Below are 20320 nucleotides of genomic sequence, written 5' to 3' on the forward strand. Positions count from 1 at the left end.
TTTTCCTAATCCAGTTTTAAGAGAGTGGACAAAATGAAAACTAATTCAGGCATGAAGTGTTTTGCTTAGGGTCAGAGTACAAGTGGTTGGCAGTTACTGAATGGAACCCAGGAGCGCTGTCTCTCTCCACAGCTTTGAGAAAACATTTTCTACTCCCTGAGAAGAAAGATTGCCAGTGAAATATTAGAAAGTCTTAAGTCTGGACTTAATCTAGATATACAATATTATATTAAGTTTTGGGCAAATGCATGAAATGACATAGCACAAAAAGGCCATGTGTACATAGGAATATGGTATGTGCAGGATTTAGAATAATGCGTGAAGACCCCAGGACCTAATAAAGAGGATAAATAAGTCTCTGTGCCTGGCAGTGTAACAATTGCTATCCTGGACTCTGGAGATAGAACAGCATTTATTTTCCCTTGTTTTCCTTTTAAGAGAAAATTTAAGACTAATAGGATCATAAATGTTGCATTTGGTTTTGTTGAAATTTTGCATTGATTTTCAATTTGCGCCCATAATTATGTTCTTGAGTCTGATGACATTCTGGTTTTCATTTCCAGATTCATATTTCACCAACATTCTCTTTGCACTACATACCTTGCTATAAAATGCAGGTTTCTTGATTTCCAAGAAAAAAAATCTTGCATAGTATAGCTGAAATCCGCAATGTTTCCCAGATGGGTAAGGTAGAGTATGCGTATCATCTTTTCCTACTTGATCTGGCTGGGGTTTGAAGAGCCCTTCATTACTTTTATGTGGCAAAGTGCATTGGCAAATTGTTTCTTAAAGTGTGCATTGGTGTGTTTATCTAATAATATGAGATATGTGCAACATTTATGAAAAATTATAAATCTTGCGGCTCTCTTCAGAAACTTAAAATACAGCTGGAAGTGTTTTTGCTTCCAACAAACATGCAATCTTCATAAAATTGGAAAAGAAATGTTTTGAATAAATAATGTTTTGGTTTATTTCTCTCTAGTGCAAGAACTTTTTTAGTCAAAATCACACCATAAAACTTCTTCCCACCCCCCTATACCAACACCCTTGCCTCTGTATTTATATTTTGCTGGTGCATTAAAAAAAATTTTTTTTTTGTTTCTGTGTGCCAGATTGCTTTGCCTTATTTTTAAAGATAGAAAACTGGATTTGCTCCCAGGGACTCTTTTCCTAACTAGGCCAGTTTAAAAACTAAACAAGGATTGAGTCAGTTAATTAATTTAAATGAGATTACAAATCAAAAACATATTATGAAATCTTGATTTAATTACCACATTTTATTTATTTAATTGAAAACACACTACAGAAAGTTAGCAATCTGGACAATGACCAGTATGGTGTCTTTGCATTCTGTAGACTAAAGACTTGGAAAGCAAAACTATAGATGATCCTGGTTGTGACCTTTGGTTCACTCAATCCCTGGATCAGTAGAGAGTTATTGAACTTAATCTTAGGCCAGACAGGTCAGATGTGATTATCCCTGCTTTAATTTGTGTGTGTGTGTGTGTTGAGGTGAGGAGTATGTTAGTTACTGTAGCAGTGCAAATCTCTGGTCAGAGGTGTTAGCAGGTTTAACCTAGGCAAAGATATTCCTGTCTGTGTTAGTCAATAATAACTCCTTAGGACAGTTTTGATTTGCTCTCCTATAAGTATGTAATTTTTTTCTCATAAATTTTAGTGACTATGTTATTTTCCGCTAATTCCTCATAGACAAATTTGAGTTTTAAGCTGAAATCTTTATTTCAGTCATTGAGATAGAATGTTTTGAACCTAATCTTTCTGTTAGGCAAAATAAAAATGGTGTGTATGTGGGATGGGTGAATATTTTAAGGGAAATTTTAATAAAGGAACTAGTAGAATGTATGGGAATAAGAAAGAGAGGCTATGTTGCATACATATTCTCTTGATCTGTATTTTTGTTCAGTGAATTAAGTTACTTTATAAGTAGTTTAGCTTAGCTTCTTTGAAGTTGCTAGTTTTGCTATATTGAACATGTATTTTAAATTCAATATTGATCAAGAGAAAAAGAGATCTGAAGTTATGAGCTTTTAAATGGGAAATATAGACAAAAAAGCATTATAAAAATATGTAGTAGGTTATGTTTCACAAGTATTATTTTGGTTCAGCTGAAAGTATTCTGAAAGGATTGATTTCTCTTCCTGCTGAGAATTGCGTTTAGGAGAAGATTCAGCAAAAAATATGTCAAGGATTCCATTTACAAATTGACAGAGTTAACACTTCTCATGGATAGCTTGTTAGCCAAGTTTGGTAGTGAAGTGGATGCCATCTAATGTAATGCCATCTATTGAGAAGAGACAGACAGAAGGAGGGAGGGAAAGAGAGCACCGAAATAAGCATTTTCCCACACATTTTCATGCTGATGAGAGAAAAGTACTTAGTTTCTCTTTTCTTGGGTTTCTTTAATAAATATTTAATGTAGAAATAGGAGTCAACAATAGTTTTGTATCATCAGTTTGATGAAGCTAAAGAATATCATGATTTAAATTGAAGCTGTAGTGTTTTTAACAACGCTGGGAAAAAAGGTGGCAAATTATACAACTAAAATCATGATTCCATAAGACAAGCACACTATAAATCGTAGGCTAATCAGCCCTTGTAGAGAGCCAAATTCCAGGATAAGACATACCATCACTTTTGACAGCTGAAAGTAGAAAATGAAAAGTTTGCCCAAGAAGAATAGTTTTCTCCTGCTCCCTTTAAAAAGGTGTATATTATTTTCTTATCTTTTGGTAAGGTAAAGCATTAGATTTTGTAATACATAACATTATATTTTATAATGTGTTAGAAAATGTTTTCTATTTTTTCCCTCAAGTTTTTGTTTCTTGTATCATGAATTAGCTCTTTCTCTGTGACTCTTTCACATACATTTAATTTATAAGAATATAGGCTTTTAGTTCTTTGGCAATTAATAATGTTTTGGAGAGAAAGAAGGTGCTATTCTAAGCCTTAAAAAACTGTCTTGGTATTCTTTAGATGACAATGGGTCATTTCTTTACCTGCTTAAGGCAAAAGGATATGACAAAGGGGCCTTTTTTTCATATGATGACTAATTTTAGTTCTAGCAAAAGGCTATCTGTAGTTTAACAGGTTACAGTGCAGGTTTCATTTACTCTTCTGATATTTCTTGATATAAAAGCTATATTGTTATAAAATGATAGAATTTTTGGAACTAGAAGGAATTGACAAGTCTCCTTGTTTAGCTCCTTTTTTGGATCAAAAGGACTATAAATTAAAAGCATGATTCTTACATTTGGTTTTCCTGTTGATACTCCAATTTTATTGTCAGAAAATAAAAGAAACGGTGAGAAAGTCATCTAAAGGAAGAAAGACACCTCGTTTATAAAGATCGTGAAAAGCTTCTGCTTGCAAACAAAAGACCTACCTCCTGACCCTTAATCAATGTTCTTTCTCTGTGGAGGAAAGAACCCAAACTTAATTTCTGATTCAAAATCATTCCTCCTGCATTTCTTCCTTCCATTTTCAAATAGCCCATCAGGAGGCAAGAGAAGCAACTGTGCCTTCAGGGACCTGACTGAGAAATGGGCCTCATTCCCTTTTTTTATCACAAATAATTTGTCCTTTGACTTTTAGTTAGTGTATGTCTCTGGACAGAGGGGCATGCCTCTTTTTTTTATGCATATTTTCAGTTTGTGGATCAATTGTTTTCTGGCCATTTGGTTTATTAAACCAAATGTGCCAAGTAATTAGGCAAAGATTAGGGTTAAGTAGAGCAGGATTCCTGTCTTCAAAGTACTTCAGAATCTAAATGGGACAACCTTTACATGGAGGGTTCAGAAAAACAGAGGGGTGGCCATGTAAAAAAAACTTGGGGACATTAAATGTAGGTAACATACATGGAACTGAAAGGCTTAAAGTATCACCAATGTTTTGTTAGACGCCAGATCAAGGTAACTTGAATGACATACAAAATTTTCGTAGTATATCTTTGAGATTTTTATAGTTTTATGTTCCCTGGGGAGTATTTGTAATACACTTAAGAATTTCAGAAGCTAAGTGAGTAATCAGTTTATTTTTTTAAAAAAGATCTTGTAGAGATTATAAAGGCACAGACTTTGCTCATTTTTCGAGACTGTTGCTTACTTACTGTTGCATTTAACACTCACCATGATATATTTTATGACATACCCTTGTCATTCTCTTCCTAGAAAGAATGGAATAACTGATTGTTCATTCTTAATAGGTGCTATTTTTATAACATATATCAGAATAAATGATTTTTTTTGTTTCTCTTGACCAGACTCTGAGTTTTAGAATGAATTTTCTTCTTTTTAACATATGTTAAGGCTTATTCAAAATTAAATGTAAATTTAATAAGAATTTATGGAGGACCCATTATTTTCCAAATTTCCACAAGTAAAGTACAAAAAGTGCTCCATAAATCTTATATTTCTGCATTTTAATTGATACTTACATTATGGTCTTCGAAATTTTTTCAGTTTAGATGATTCAACCACTCTGCCACTGTCACTGTCATCCCCTTGCTCATCGATTTGCTCGAGTGGGCACCAGTAACGTCTCCTTTGTGAGACTTATTGTTACTGTTTTTGGCATATCAAATACACCATGGGGAGCTTGCCAGGCTCTGCCGTGCGGGCGGGATACTCTCGGTAGCTTGCCAGGCTCTCTAAAAAAGGTGGAGGAATCGAACTCGGGTCAGCCGCGTGCAACGCAAACGCCCTACCTGCTGTGCTATTGCTCCAGCTCAACCACATTAGAGGGTTAAATTAATCTACACCAGAAACATAGTGCTCAGTACCAAAAATTAGAAAGGTCATTTTTTTTTATCTTATATAGTAACAAACATTTTATGGAACTTCTACCAGATCATTATTTAAATTTCATTTTAAAAAATCAGTTCAATGATGATAATAGTATCTATCTGACTTAAGTAGAAAGAAGAAATAAAGTGGTATTTAAAATTTCTGATAAAGCTTTTGGTGGATGATTTTGTGAAAAATGGAAAGGAAGACGAAAGGGGAGTTTACATTTCCCAGGAACATTTAATTCTATTGAAAGATGATTTAGTTTTGTGTGATTTTAAGATTGCATCACAATGACTCAAGAGGCAGTTTGTGTTAAGGGTGGTGCACACAGAGAACGTGTGCTTTAATAGTTGCCATGTGACGTTGGACAAGCCAGAATTTTCTGTAAAACGGGGATATTTGGGAAGCTAAGTCACCCGTTAGGTACATTTTAGGTATTAGAAAAACCATGAAAGATTAGCCACAGTTTATAAAAAGAATAGACAAAAGAGCCAGTGAAAAATTGGTAAAGATCATGGAGAGGTGAAAACTTATTTTTCTCCGACAGAATCTTTAACAGAAAGGTGAAACATACTATAAGAGTTATTAAGTTAGAATATCATTAACTATATTTCTCTAAGAAGAAATATGATTTGTTTTAAAATACAATAGGGTATATGGGATTTTCAGGAGTATACAATGTAAAATATATTTCCTTTTTACATTATATCCAGTCCAGTTTGAAAAAGACAACGAAATGTAGAAAATTCTGCTTAAGATCAAAGAGGAGGAAATGAAATGTGAAGGAAATGAGGGAAGACTGGTTTAGTTCTGTCTCCCAGATCCATTATGAGGTGTCTCTCCGCCCCTCAAAATCTTCCTTCTAAATCCATGGTAAGGGGCAACTCACAGGTCCTATTTTCACCAGCCTTGTTCCTAAAAGATTTCAATCTTGTAGAAGCTAGTTGTTAATAACTGATATTTACTGCCTATTGATTTTGACATTACTAAAGTATTTATCTAAGAGGAGTCTGGAGAGTATACACTTATTGATGCTCAGTTGATTTATCACAGACGTGCTTAGGTGCTTGCACTGTGATGGACAGAATTCAGTCATGTTTTTTCTTGGAAATCTGTAAAACATGGTAATTACTTTTTGGATGTGGGCTCTTTGTTTAACTGTGTATTTTATTAATTGTGTAGGATCTATCAGACCTATGTTTGAAGCCTTATATAATAAAATATTTGTAGTGATTCAGTGAAGTAGAAGTGTAGATATTACTATTATAGGTTTAAAGATCAAGACTTAAAGGATTGAAGAGTTAAATGCTGTTGCAAAATTGACACTCCTAGTGTGGGCAGAGCCAGGATTCACTCTAACACATATGTGCACACACATATGTTGGGCTTGAGCAAATGATGGAATCGGTAAACCCAAACCTTTGGGTACAGAGTAATTTGACCTAGGTGCTGAATTGGGAGACTTTTAGATGTGGTCTGAATAATTCGTTCTCTGAAGTTAACCACAATAACAGTTCATTTTTGGTTTCTTTGCCAACTGTGACTCCCTGGTTACTTCCTTTTCCAGCAGTTGGAATTAAGTGACTGATATAAGGTGACATAAGTGTTAAGAGCAGATTATAATGTTAGAATTCACAGTCTAACATCAAAAAGTAAATGTTTTCTTGCTCACTCTGTGCGGAGGCCTTCTTTTCTATTTGGAGGCGCCAGCATATGTGATTTTAATTCATGAGAGGGCTCAGACTTTGGAATCCGAGGGAAAATTCTACCTCTGTGTAGCATTTACCGAAAGCAAGTCTGTGATCCAATGTAATTATTTCTTTAGCTTTCAGTTGGTTGTGGTATTTTACTAATATTTTTAATTAAAGAATTTTATTATGTTAGAAATGGGAGGAAAAAGGAACAAGCAGCAGAAAAAAGTAGGTCTTTTTCTAAATGGAACACCATTGTTCAAACTGAATCCTTCCTTGGGAGTAGAAGTCTTCATTCTTTTTGTTTTTTGTTTTTTTTTGCTTTTTGGGTCACACTCAGTGATGCACAGGGGTCACTCCTGGCTCTGCACTCAGGAATTACCCCTGGCGGTGCTCAGGGGACCATAAGGGATCCTGAGAATCGGACCCGGGTCGGCCGCATGCAAGGCAAACACCCTACTCGCTGTGTTATCACTCCAACCCCGAGAAGTCTTCATCCTTTAGTCTACTGGACCCAAATTTTAGCAAGTAGGTGTCAGGAGAGAGTTCTGTGCCATTCTGAAGCTGATTCAGTTAAATATGCTTACACTCATGGAGAGTTTACAAGTTTGACAGCCCTGACAGACTCAGCCTGGCTTATATTATATCATCTTAAAGGTGGCATTAGTCAACTGGATGGTCTAGACCATCATAAATACGATGTGGCTTTCGAAGGAGAACTGAAGTATGGGAAGGCCTTGGTTAGTGGGCATGTTAATATACATAAGTAGGAACTCTTTAAAATGTTAGTTACTTGAAAAGTTAAACTGGGAGATAGCATCAATACTTAGGGTTATTTCCTAGGGGAGCACTAGGCAGATAAAGCTAAGAGTGTAGCAAAATAATATAATTTATCATTTTTATGTAACTATTATACACCATGCTTGGAAAATGGCCAATATTGTACCATCTTTTACAGGAATGGAGAAACAGAAGATTGATCTCCTAAGTTATAAGTCACTGACTCTTGACTCAATTCCAGAAAAAGTAATAGAATTTATAGGAGATGATATGACAAGCTTTTTAGAGAATACTCAGCTCTCTGAATATGTCTAACAAGAGACTGGTCAGAATTCAAACTGCAGGAGTAATTCTCACCTGCAACTCTACTTCTGTTTTGAAAAGTCAGGGCAATTGGTGGACAATGTGAAAAGCATTCACATATTTACTCACATTTCATGTTGTAAGACAAAAAGAAACAATATTAAGGAAGTGGGATAAAAGCAAAATTTTGATCTCAGCATTAAATCTTGTTAGCAGGCATGAGGCAAAGGGCAGACATAAATGATTGTGTTTTATTCCAGTGCTAATCTAACAGTATTTCCTTACATTTAATAGTAGAAGCAGTAATTGCAAATGTATTCATCACATCTTAGAGGAATAGTGTAACCCTCCTTAAAAATAAAAAAAGTCATACATTCTTATTATTTGTTTATTTTGTTTTATTTCTGCTGAATTAAGACTAGATCCTTCTCTTGGGTTAGGTACAATGGCCAAGTTTCAGAACAGAGACTTGTCTATAGTCACCTAGCACATTTTGTTGAATTTCACTACCGAGCTCAAAATTGCCTTTTGTAGGCAAGCAAAGAGGCTAATGAATCTGAGCCATCCATTGCTCCAGCATTTACTGAAATCCTTGTGCATTCATAGCCATGAACGGCAGGCACACTGAGGAAGACACAAAAGGAGTAGACAGGATCTCTGCCTCTATTTAGGAGCATGCAATTTAGTTGGGGAGACAAAACTCAAATACTAAAACCAATAAAGGAAGATTACAAAGCAACCTGAAAGTAAGTGTATAATAATATGGGGCAAATGACAAAGATAAATGCAGAGGGGACATGGAGGAGAGGAGTGAGTAAAACAGAGCAGTGCAGGATTAGTTAGGGAAGGCATGTTGCCTAACAGCAGAGTCGCCTGCCATGTTTCTTTCTGTAGCATTGATGAGGAATAATGTGGGATCGGAAATTCACAGGCTGCATTGATCTCTTCCTCCTTATCTGCAGAGTCTGTCCGTCTATCACAGATGGAAATTAAATTGATCCAACAATTTTCTCTCCACAAAGCCATGCTGATTTCTACCTAGTAATTTATGCTTTTCTTGGTGTTTGCAAATCGATTGCTATTATGGGATGCAGACAAATCTGGGCCAGGATCCAGTAAATTGGGGGATTATTGGAGTGAATGTGTGCCTGCACATGAAATTCTGGAAAGGCGGACTCTCATTTCTGTGTGTTTTACTCATTGAATAAAAGAATTCCTAGGTTTTATTTTTAAGGTATGTTTAATTATACTCAGATTGCATTTTTAGGGACTGTGTCTATTACAGTCCATGTTGCTACTGACAGACCCAACCTTTAAAACACCTTCAGTGGATTTGTAGTCAGATCTATTGTTTCCAAAAAGCCTTCCTCGCCTAGGAATATTATATATCTATACATTACCCTTTTGTGACATAGAAATCTGTATAGACATTCATCTAGCTTGGTACTATGTTACTATTGAAATGCTTGGGAAAGTATACTTTAAACACTCAACTCCATTGTTGTGCCTTTAAATTTTTTTTTTAAGTCCTTTTGAGGATTGTGAAATTCTTTCAAAACAAATTAAAAAGAAAACATTTTCTGTGATTTCTTTACAGATTCTGGACAATCAGGAAGTCCAAGCCACAATGATCCTGCCAAGAATCCTCCAGGTAAATATATGTGTTCCAGGACATTTGCAATCTGACATTGTTGGAGAACAAAGGTACCACTGTATAGATAAACACCCTATAATTGGTCAGCTGCCTATTTTGTTCTGGCAGGCAGGTATGATCAGGACAAGATGTGATTCTGTTTCAGCCCTTCACAGTGGCAAATACTTCTATATTGGCGTCATCAGTATTTACCTAATCACTAATGTCTTTTGTTGGTGTTTCTTTGAAAATAAATGCACACATTTTCATTATGTATCTTTTAGGTGATAAAAGTTACTCTTATTTGAAAAGCCAAAAATCAAAGCAAAACAAACCAAAACAAAAATCCACCCCTTCCTTTTAATTTTTCTTTGAAAATTCACAAGAAAAAGTAAAACTGTCCATATTCTTAGAAAACGAGTTTTTATTTTATATGGTTTGTGTTGGACTCTCAAAATCAGAAAATAATAAGAGTAGGACTTTTCCTTTACTTTGATGTATGCTAGACATCAGTATCTCTTTATTTTCAGAGTTTGTTCTTAGACCTGAAATTGGCTCTTATATTGTAGGTCTCTTTTTGGTTTGAGTGGTTCAAAATTTGCACACGTAAAGATAGGGGAGTATATGTATTGATATCTTTTCTGATGACATAAACTATACAAAAGTTTCATGATCCTAAGACTTTTGGTTCTATAATTTTTGTCAAACTAGCACATAAACTTTTCCAAACTAGCCATATATGATCTTAACTTACTCAAATTGTGTCTTTTTATTCAAAAGAAGCCCAACAAAAAAAATGTGTTAAAAGTAATAATGTTTCCTTAGTACAGAGTTTTAGATACTTAAATGTTTGATCTTCCTCAATTATAATGCTTTGCAAATACAAGATAAAATAATTGAATACATCCAAATTAGAAAAAAATGATTAGAAAAATATTTCCAAATTAGAAGAAAGTGATGTTAGAAAGATACAGTATGTAGATATGCAAAATATGCAAAATCAAATATAAAAGAAAAAGTGCAAAATTCAAAACAAAAATAAATGTTTTCCTTTATGAGTCCTGCCCACATTTTGTTTTTAGTTTTATCATAGAAAAATAATCTTTCATGATCTACATGTTAATCTATTCAGCATTGTCCAGGTCTATCTTGTTTGACTAAACTAATATGCACTTTAAGGATAACATTTTATTTTTACACATGATGCAGCATATCATTTAAAATAAATGCTAATTGATTTTTATTTAGTTGTTATTTTTCTTTATATTAAAATCTTTTACTAGTGACACAAATTGATAACAATCAAATCATTCTTCAAGAGTAAGAGTTTTAAGTCTATTAATCTTTATGTGGATTGGAGATCAGAATCATATCAACTATTTTTCCCAAAAGATAAAGTATTTATAAAGTATTTATAACAAAATAATTTTGACAGGAATTTTATTTTTAAGTTTATCAATTTTCTCCTGTCTAGTTTCTTAAAATTTTTTCTTGAAGCATGATAGTCAAAGGTGAACTATACCATTGTCTTACAGATTTTTCAGTTATTTTACAAAGATTGGGAACGTATCTTTAATGGAAAAGGGATTGATAAATATTGTAAGTCAGACTTAACAAAGGATACGTTCTTTGCATTCAGCTGACAGTCTGATTTGAAATTAATAAAGCTGTTATTGTTTGAATTGCATTTTTTAATGTTCACAGCAAGAATTGTGCTCACTTAGTACTCTACTTGAACTGAATGAATAATCCTTGAATAGTTTTATAATGCTATAATTTAAGTTTTCATTATCTGTCAAGAACTCTATCTTTTTATAAATTATCTGTTGGTATAATTTATTGAACAAATAGGCAAAGTAAAGGACTTCTAATTTTTTTATTTTAAATTTTCCTGAGAAATCAAGCTTTTATTTGAGAATTATGTATTAGTGATGTTGTAGACAAATGTGTATTATGTGTGATTAGTTGAATATTGCATATATATAAATTGTACCTAATAACCAATTTTTCAGTTAAATATAAGTAAAATACATGCACCAAAATTAAATGGAATGTAATTAGAATTTTCTTTAGTTAATTAGAAGTGCTTCATCACTTTAACATGCTTTATATACCATTCTATTACGAATTTAACCTAGAGACTAAGGAATTCTGTTTGATAAAAGTAAGAGGTTGTTCTGTAATACCTTCATGCCATTAAGAATAAGAGTTTCCTTATTTGAAAGATAAAAAATTAGAAGTTTAAGGGTTTTTATTTTGCAGTCAATTAAGATAAATTATGTTTATTACTAAAGCTATTTCCATAAGTATAAGAATTTTTGGTATTTTGGAGCATAATTTATCTTTAGAAGTCTTTTTTTTTTAATTGTGCTTTCTTGCCTTGGCTAAAATGTGAAATTTCTAAGTTGAGATTTATACCTCAAAGCCACACAATCCATTTATGGGAGACTTTATTCTGCTACCATAAGCAATAAAACAATCAAGTCATTTTGCTGCTTACATTGTTATAACTAGGAGAAGCTAAACTTCTGAAAATTATGATTGCCAACACTTTCTTATCATGGGTAATTTTCCTTTGGGAGATGTGAAACCCAGGGAAATTGCTACCCATCTACTCCTCTGTTTATTCTCAACAGCTTGGGAAGAGATGGCAAAAATTCAAGTCCTTTTAGAAATAAAAGCTCTTTGAAATCTGTTCCCCATTGTTGACATGAAGGTAGAATGCCATCCAATCATCTATAAGTCCATATGCTTGTGTCTCCTCACAAGCTCAACACCCCCTTTTGGCTTTTCTCCAGCATCAGGCCTGATGTCTGAGACAGAGATATTCCTCGATGATTCAAAAATACTAACGGGTGACCTTAGAGTCTTAAAACTCTAAGGTCTATGGCATCTATGGATAGCTATTTATTTTTTAAATATTTTTTTGTTCTTTAAATAAATATTTTTTAAAAATATTTTTAAATTAGTTGAGGTTCTCTGATGTTTAGTACTGTTAATGTCAGTTTCATGTGTACATTAATTCCGACACCACATCCATCAGCAATGTACCCACATCTCTTCTCCAAGGCCCTCAAGCCCCTCCCTTTCAACTTCCCCTTCCCCCCCCCACACACATTCAGTTTTGTGGATCAATTCTGCCATTGTGTTGCCTTTGCCTCTTTGTTGCTACCTCACTCCTTAGTTTTTAATCCGTGTTTCATGATTGGGATTAGTTTTTGGCAAACTAAGCACAAGCTAACAAAAGCAACACATTTTAGGTAGGAGAGGTACTTGATTCTTGTTCTTCAAAAATGGTATATTTTTGGTTACTTCTCAATTTTAAAGATATTTAGATAGATTTTAGGGTGTTTTCTTATATCTTATACTATTTGTGATTTCACGTTTTGTTTTTATTCTTTGTTACATGGCAGAGATGATCATCATTGTCTTTTCAGGGACAGTGTGCTTGAAAGACTAGTGCAACCAAAGGACTTGACATTGTTACTTTAGCAAAATATTAGAAAGGCTACTTCTTTTGTTTGATGGCATTTCTCTTGTTTCTGAGAGAGTTGAAATCTATATTAAAAGTTACATGCTTCATAGTTTCTTATCTTTTAAACATCAAGTTTATCCCTTGTAAATAATTAAACTGCAAGTTTCCCCTCAACTACAGCAATGACTGTTGTAAACCAAACGAGAGCAAATAATTAATTTAGCATCTTGGCTCTCATTTTCTTTTAATAATTAAAAAAAGTTTACTACTGCTTTTAGAAGAGGTATGATCAAATTTTAATATTTTAAAAATTATCGAATTTATCTCTATTTGCTATTGTGTTTCTAAATTTAGTAGACTTTAAAAAAATTTCCCTGTAATAATTACTTACCTGATGCTGAAATGGTTAATTTAGGGAAAGAAGATCAGCTAGATGTTGGATTTTGTCTCTGTGCCAGTCTGAAGCTGATGTGAATTTGGGAGTGAAACACTGTAGTTTTCTAGGGAACTCTCTCTTTCCTGGAAATAGAACAAAGAAACATTGAATCCTAGCATAGATTTTTAGATGTTATGATGAAACCTTATGAAACATTCCAAGTATTATTAACCAGACAGAGCCTTCTTGCATAGAATGATATGGATTTGTCATCTTATTTAAAGAAAAATTTGGAAGTTTTATAGGGTACTTGTCCTATTTTGTATAGCTTGGCAAAACCTCTTAGGGTCACTGGGTTCTTCTATAGAATATACATGAAATAAAATTACCATATATCCTCTTTTGAACAAAGATGGAGCTAAATGTATAGTTGAAGGAATGAAGTCAGGAATATCTATTGACTATAAGCAGTATACTTACTCATGTAGTAAAGACATGGTTTGGGGGGAGGGGTTGGGCTGCAGTCAGGGGCTATTTGTGGCTCTATACTCAGAAGGCAGTGCTTAGGTACCATTTGTGGTTCAGGGGACTTAGCCAGGGTCAGTTGCGTGCACAAATGCCTTACTTCTAGCACCCAGGAAAATTTTTAAATCATGAAAGTTGTGAGGTTGCTCTCTTCTGCAGTCTCTGATAGAGATATGAGATTGAAACAGAAAGGATTGTCATGAAACTAAAAATGAACCAAATAAATAATTATCAAGAAAACTAGTTAAGTATCTTCAATTTTGTGTTTTTGTTGGGATTATTAGGGTGCCCATTTGCTTAACTTTCAACTCACTTTTTCACAACTTAGAATTTGGGAAAAATTAATGTACTCTAATAGCGACAGGAATATTAAGACATCTTCCTTTACTACTTGTAAATGAAGATATGCAACAATTTTGAAGAATCTCATAGAGCATATTTTTCTTATAGTGTTCAAAGTCAAAGAAAATTTTTATGCATTTTCTTTCTTCATTCTTCAGAAAGTTTATACCCACTCCATCTCATATCCTCATTTATTGTATCTGCCAAATATCAAGAACATTTTAGTGGGGAAAATGTCCTATTTTGTTATACTTAGAAGTAATTTTAAACTTTGGCACCAAATAATATGCAGGAGACCGTCTATTCATAAAAGCATAAACAGAAAGACAGTAAAAGGATTGGTTAACTATGGTGAGATCTGACATCAAGGTAAAGCTTTAAAGTAATATGAGAAGGTCTGTGAAAGTGCTAAAATCAAACCCTTTTTTCAAAAAAAAAAACAGATTTTGTTTTATTTTTTTTCTTTAACCTCTTTCTTATTAGATACCTCATTTAGTAAAGTTCTTAAATGCTCAAACTTGGGATAAAATTCAGAGTGAAGGAAGAGAGATGAAGAAAATATTTTCTTCACAAATAAATCTGAAAATACCACAGGTGTTCATAGCCCTTAAGTTCTTATTTGCACAAACTATATTATGGGAACTGGTGTACAACTTCTCAAGGCAGAAATACATGACAGACTTGCTCTACATGGCAGTTGTACCTTTCCTAGCATCTGCAATTATTCAAGCCTCATTACTTGTAATATTAATTTTTGTTTGTATTTGGGCCACACTTAGTGGTGCTCCTGGGTTGCGTTCTGGCTCTGCGTTCAGAAATTACTCCTGGCTGTGCTTGGAGGACAACATGGAAGCCAGGGATAGAACCTGGGTTGGCTGGATCACAGCAAATACCCTACTGCTGTAATATTATATTCTTTGGAAAATAGAATTTAGGACATCTGAAGTCACAAAATAATCATTTTCTTCCTATGTCTTCCTAATCCCCCACCCTGTTAGACAACAAATGATAATACAAATACAAATACAAATACAAATAATAATAATAATAATAATAGTAATTCCACTGCTTATGGAATACAGATTTTCAATAAACATCTGATGTATAGTTAACATTAAGATACATGCTGTGAAAACAAAAAAAAAAGATACCTATGAGATTAATATAAAAAAAAAATGTAGGTCTGTTTCCTGGCAGTGCTTAAAAGGCTCCAGATGTGCTGGGGACAACCATAGGGCCATACTTAGGAGTGCCTGACATTCACCACAGCTGTGCTTGGTAGTACCTGGATTGAAATGTGGGCTTATGCATGTTAGTCATGTGCTCTATTGCTTAGCCAATACCATAATGTTTGTATGTATATGTCCATATATAATGGAAGCTAATGTTACTTAAGAGTTATATCTGAAGTATGGAAGTTCGAAGTTGTGGAATGCTATTTCCAACTATTGTATTGAGCAGAGCACGATAGAGTGGAAAGAGCAGAAGCTTAGGAATCACAGTTTCCTCCCAAGTCAAGGTTACAGGTTTTATAGTTATCATGAGTGTCATAAGGAACATGTACAAACTAGCCAACCTGTTGGAATTCATATCTGCTCTAATTATAGTCACCAGAAGAAAGAATTTACCTCCCAAATATCACATGCATGATCGAATTGAAAGCTTTTTCATCTTACTTTCACTGCCAACTTGGTTGATCAAGAAGTCTTCCTGTTCTGTTTTTTCTTTTTTTTTGCTTTTTGGGTCACACCCAGCATTGCTCAGGGGTTACTCCCGGCTCTGCACTGAGGAATTACTCCTGGCGGTGCTTGGAGGACCATATGGGATGCCAGGGATTGAACCCAGGCCGGCTGCGTGCAAGGCAAACGCCCTACCCGCTGTGCTATCACTCCGACCCCAGGAAGTCTTCCTGTTCTGTAGGAAATATTGTTAGAAACCAAACAGAAATAGTTGAGTTTTGTATATTATATTCCTCTTAGGACTTTAGATGATTATAGACAAAATAACAGATCAACATAAAATAAGAATAAAATTTAGGCATAAGAGGCAAAGGGATATTTTTAATTTCCATGGCAGAATGGAATTTTAATTTTTACATAGTTTTGTTTTACATAGTTTTTATTTCAGTATTTAAGGAAACGTGAAACAAAATTTTGCTAAATAAATTTTACTAGTGATAAGAGGTACAAAGATGTACCTTTAGTGATTGCTTTTCCCTTAGTGACACTATACCTTAGTCTCTTGTATTAACATTATATACATATTTTTTCTATTTGTTTTTTCACAGTATTCCTACTTTTTTTAAGTTACCAAGAATTTTTTCTCATTGAAATATTTTTTGTCTTTTATTATTCCTTACTCTATGGACTCTTTTCCACTTACTACTTTGTACTTTAAAAAAATACATTTTTTTGCCTCCCATCTCTGTTCAACTAAGCATCCTGACTTTTTTTCTCATGACATGATTCTCATGAGATTCATGATTATGTATGATATGAATTCAGTGATTCCATTTATTTCTTCTTCCATATTATTATTTGATTCAGTTCATTATGCTTTATTTAAAATTTTACCTTTTGATTTTTTTTATTTTATAATGGGTAGAACATTTAACATTTTTCTATCCTCATAACAAAGTTTTAAGTATATGATGATATATTTTTATTGACTCTAGGCAAAGTATTAACAAAAGATCACTAGGATTTGCAATCCTTGAGTAACTGAAACTTTATGCCTGTTGATAAGCAGCCCCTCATTTCTTCCTCACACCAAGTCTGACAATCAATGATTGAAAAAATTCTGATTGAAGTAGCTTCTTCTCTTCTTAATAATTCTAGATGTTGCATGCAGTAGCCCACATTTTGTCCTTTCTCCACATTTCTGGAATTTCATGTGAATTCCATTTGTACAGGTTAGGGACTTTCTAGCATGAAAGACTCATGACTATAATTTAAATGCAGTAGATCCTTAGATCTTCCTTTCACAGTGCTGTGAGCAAAGGGAACTAGGTTATTTTTTTTCTTCTTCTTTTTGGCTCTGCACTCAGGAAATACTCCTGGCGATGCTTGGGAGACGATATAGGATGTTGGGAATCGAACCTGGGTCACCACGTACAAGACAAATGCTCTACCCACTGTGCTATCGCTCCAGCCCTGAGAACTAGTTCTGAGGTTATCATTATTAAGGCTTTTAATTTTCTGAATTATAACTACATTCAAGCAATTATGGTATTTGAAATTATGTAACAAGATAACAGTTCAAGTGAATTTTGTATTTGGAATTTTTTGGGTGAGGGGCTCTTACACCCAGCAATGCTCAGGGGTTACTCCTGGCTCTGCCCTCAAGAATCTCTCCTGGCAGTGCTCGGGGGACCATATGGGATGTCAGGGATCAAATCCGGGTGGGCCATGTGCAAAGTAAACTCCATACCCGTTGTACCCATTGTACTATGGCTCTGGCCCGTCAAGTGAATTTTTATTTTATTTTTGTTTTGCTTTTGTTTTTGAGTCACCCTGGCAAATGCTCAATGGTTACCCCAAGCTCTGCATTCAGGAATCACACCTGGTGGTCCTCAGGGGATCATTTGGGATGCTGCGGGCTTTAACCCAGGTCAGGCATATTAGCAAGGCAAGCATATTACCTACTTTACATCTCTCCCGCCCTCAATTTAAATTTTAATGTATTGGTGTAGCACTTAATTTATACTGAACTCAATTTAGAAAAAATGATTATAATTTGTTAAGTTTTAAAAGATGTTGTTGTAATATGTTTCTTTTGGGGGAAAGGGCACCACACCTAGCAATGCTCAGGGCTTATTCATGACTCTGCATTCAGGGATCAATCCTGGTGTACTCTGGGGACCTTATGGGATGCTGGGGATTGAACTCATGTCAGTTTCATGCAAGACAAGTGCCCTATTCACTGTACTGTTGCTCTGGCCCATAGTGTTTCCTTTTCATTGTCTAGATTATTCACAGAGAGGGTTTGAGTCCCCAGATATAAAGAAGTCTCAGTCATCATTATTCCTAAATTATTCTGTGCTTGTACCCACTGCCCTAGATAAAGTTATTGTAATGGTTCTTGCATTCAAATAACTCAGGTTTTTAAATAATGATCATCTAATCTGAGCTCCCTTTATATATTTAAATCCCTTTCTCTTTTCATATCCACAAGTTCTACTTTTGAAGCATATGTCTGAAATTTAATAATACAAAGTATTTTCCTCTTCACAGCTGAAAATCTGGGATTGTTCTGTATACAGTGGACCTGATCCAGGGTAGTTAAAAATTACTGGATTCTATAGAAGCTTAGCTTGCTGGATGTATTGTCCTGTACAGAAGCACCAGGAAACACCCCCCCACCTCTTGCATATTAGAGTATCATGCTTAGAAAGAGGGATCAATTATCTAGTAATATATTGAAAGCAGAATAAAATACTAAATATACTGATAGATGCAGCTATCTGAGTTTCAGTTTGTTTCTACTGAATATAATTAAAGTATGTGATATAGAGCTATTTGGGAATCCTACTCTAAAGTTCCATTTCGTCTCTGTGTGTTACTATAAAAGATTATCAAGGTATCAAGTAATTTAAGCTAGTACCTTTGTGAGATAATTATCATGTTGGCTTCTACACAGTAATGTCATTGATGGTAGAAGAATTTAAGAAAAAATTGGAGGGTGGGAGTTGGCTTTCAGGTATTTTGCAATTTTGTTATTCTTTTGTTTTTTTAGAAAAGATCTGATTGATATGCTAGTTTATTTAAGGATTTTGTGCTTGGTTTCCAATTTCATTCCTTAAGCAAATCATGTCTATATAGCATTATGAGGAAGAAGACTTGAAAAATACTTGGCTTTCAGATTGAGTTTAAAACATTAAAATCATCACACATATTTGTTTTATATATAAGTATGTATACATATAGAATATGTATATGTATATATTTCATATGTATACATTACATACATGTATGTATATGAGAAAATGCATATGTTTGTTCTTTTTTACATTCTGAATATTAATCTCATATCAAGTAGTTCATTTGCAGTTACTTTCTTCTGTCGGGTAGGTTGATTTTTCATGTTCTTTGCTGTAGATGTTCCCCAGTGTTTGCTTTTACTTTTGTTGCTTTGGGTTTTGTTGTTGAATTAAAATTTTCATTGCTAATGCATTGAGGAACTTAGAACTTGCATTTTATGGTTTTAAGTCCTGCATTCAAAAAATGATTCATTTTGGATTATGTTTTTGTGCGTTATTCAAGATATTTGTCCATGTGACTGTCCAGTTTTGTGAGCATTGTTTATTGAATGGATTACCATTTCCCCCACTATATATTCTTATATATTTTTCTGTCATAAATTAACTGACCATATATATGTGTGATTTTTTTCCAGAATTTCTTTTTCATTCCATTGATATAAGCATCTATTTTTATGTCAATAGCATGATGTTTTAATTACTATAGCTTTATAATATAATTTGAAACCAAGGAATATGATGTTTCCCATTTACTTCTGTCTCAAGTCTACTTTGATAATTCAGGGTCTGTTGTAGGTCCATATAAATATTAAGTTGGTTTATTCTATTTATTTGAAAATTCCTTTGGAATGTTGATAAAGCCTTCATTGAATATGTAGATTGATTTTGCTAATATAGTTAGTTCCACTATATACTGCGTAGCAGGTTTTTTATTTTTATCATAATTTGATGTTGAATTTTGTCAAATGCTTTTTCTGCATCTCATGATCACATTATTTCTATTATTCATTTTGTTATTGGCTTATTTGTACATATTAAACCCTTCTTATATATCTGGAATAATAATACTGGTTTATGATTGTTTTAAGCAAATGTGATTTGCTAGTGGTAAATCATATGTTCTAGTAATTTATTCATTTTCTATAGATTTTCAGCTTGTTGGCATATAGTTGTTCATAGTAGTTTATTACTTCTTTGCATGTGAGTAGCTATAGCTATAGCTATAGGTAGATCATATCAGTTGTAACTTTGGTTGTATTTCTCGTTTTGAGTCATCTTTTTGTTACTGAGTCTAGCTCAACATTTGTAGTTTTCTTTATATTGCCTTTTGAGTCTGATTTCATTTATATTTACTCAGTACTTAGCTGTTAATTTTTTTCTCCCTCATAATTGTTTTGGGCATCATTAAATTTTTTTTCTTGAGGTTATAATAAGTTGTTTATCTGAAGATTTTCTGATTTCTTGGGGTAAGCAGTTATTGCTATTATGTATATCCCTTCTAGAATAGCCTCAAATGTATTGAACCCATACATTTTAGAAGGCTCTATTAACTTTTTCATTTGTCTCAGGGTATTTTTCAAAACTTCTCTTTTCATTTCTTCTTTGATGAATGCTAGTTCAATTTCAAGTTG

The 20320-nt window shown here is 33.7% G+C and overlaps 1 protein-coding gene across 4 annotated transcripts in view; it reads left to right on the forward strand.

The window, feature by feature from the left end:
- NFIB (nuclear factor I B) overlaps positions 1-20320 on the forward strand; it is a 251192-nt gene that overhangs the window by 131674 nt on the left and 99198 nt on the right. For all 4 annotated transcript variants that reach the window (XM_004600157.2, XM_004600158.2, XM_004600160.2 and 1 more), the window contains exon 3: positions 9177-9230. In XM_004600157.2, coding sequence (XP_004600214.1) covers positions 9177-9230 — 54 coding nt within the window. The remainder of the gene's footprint in view (positions 1-9176; positions 9231-20320) is intronic.

This window comes from Sorex araneus, chromosome 1 (assembly GCF_027595985.1).
Source record: "Sorex araneus isolate mSorAra2 chromosome 1, mSorAra2.pri, whole genome shotgun sequence".
NCBI classification, from domain to species: Eukaryota; Metazoa; Chordata; class Mammalia; order Eulipotyphla; family Soricidae; genus Sorex; species Sorex araneus.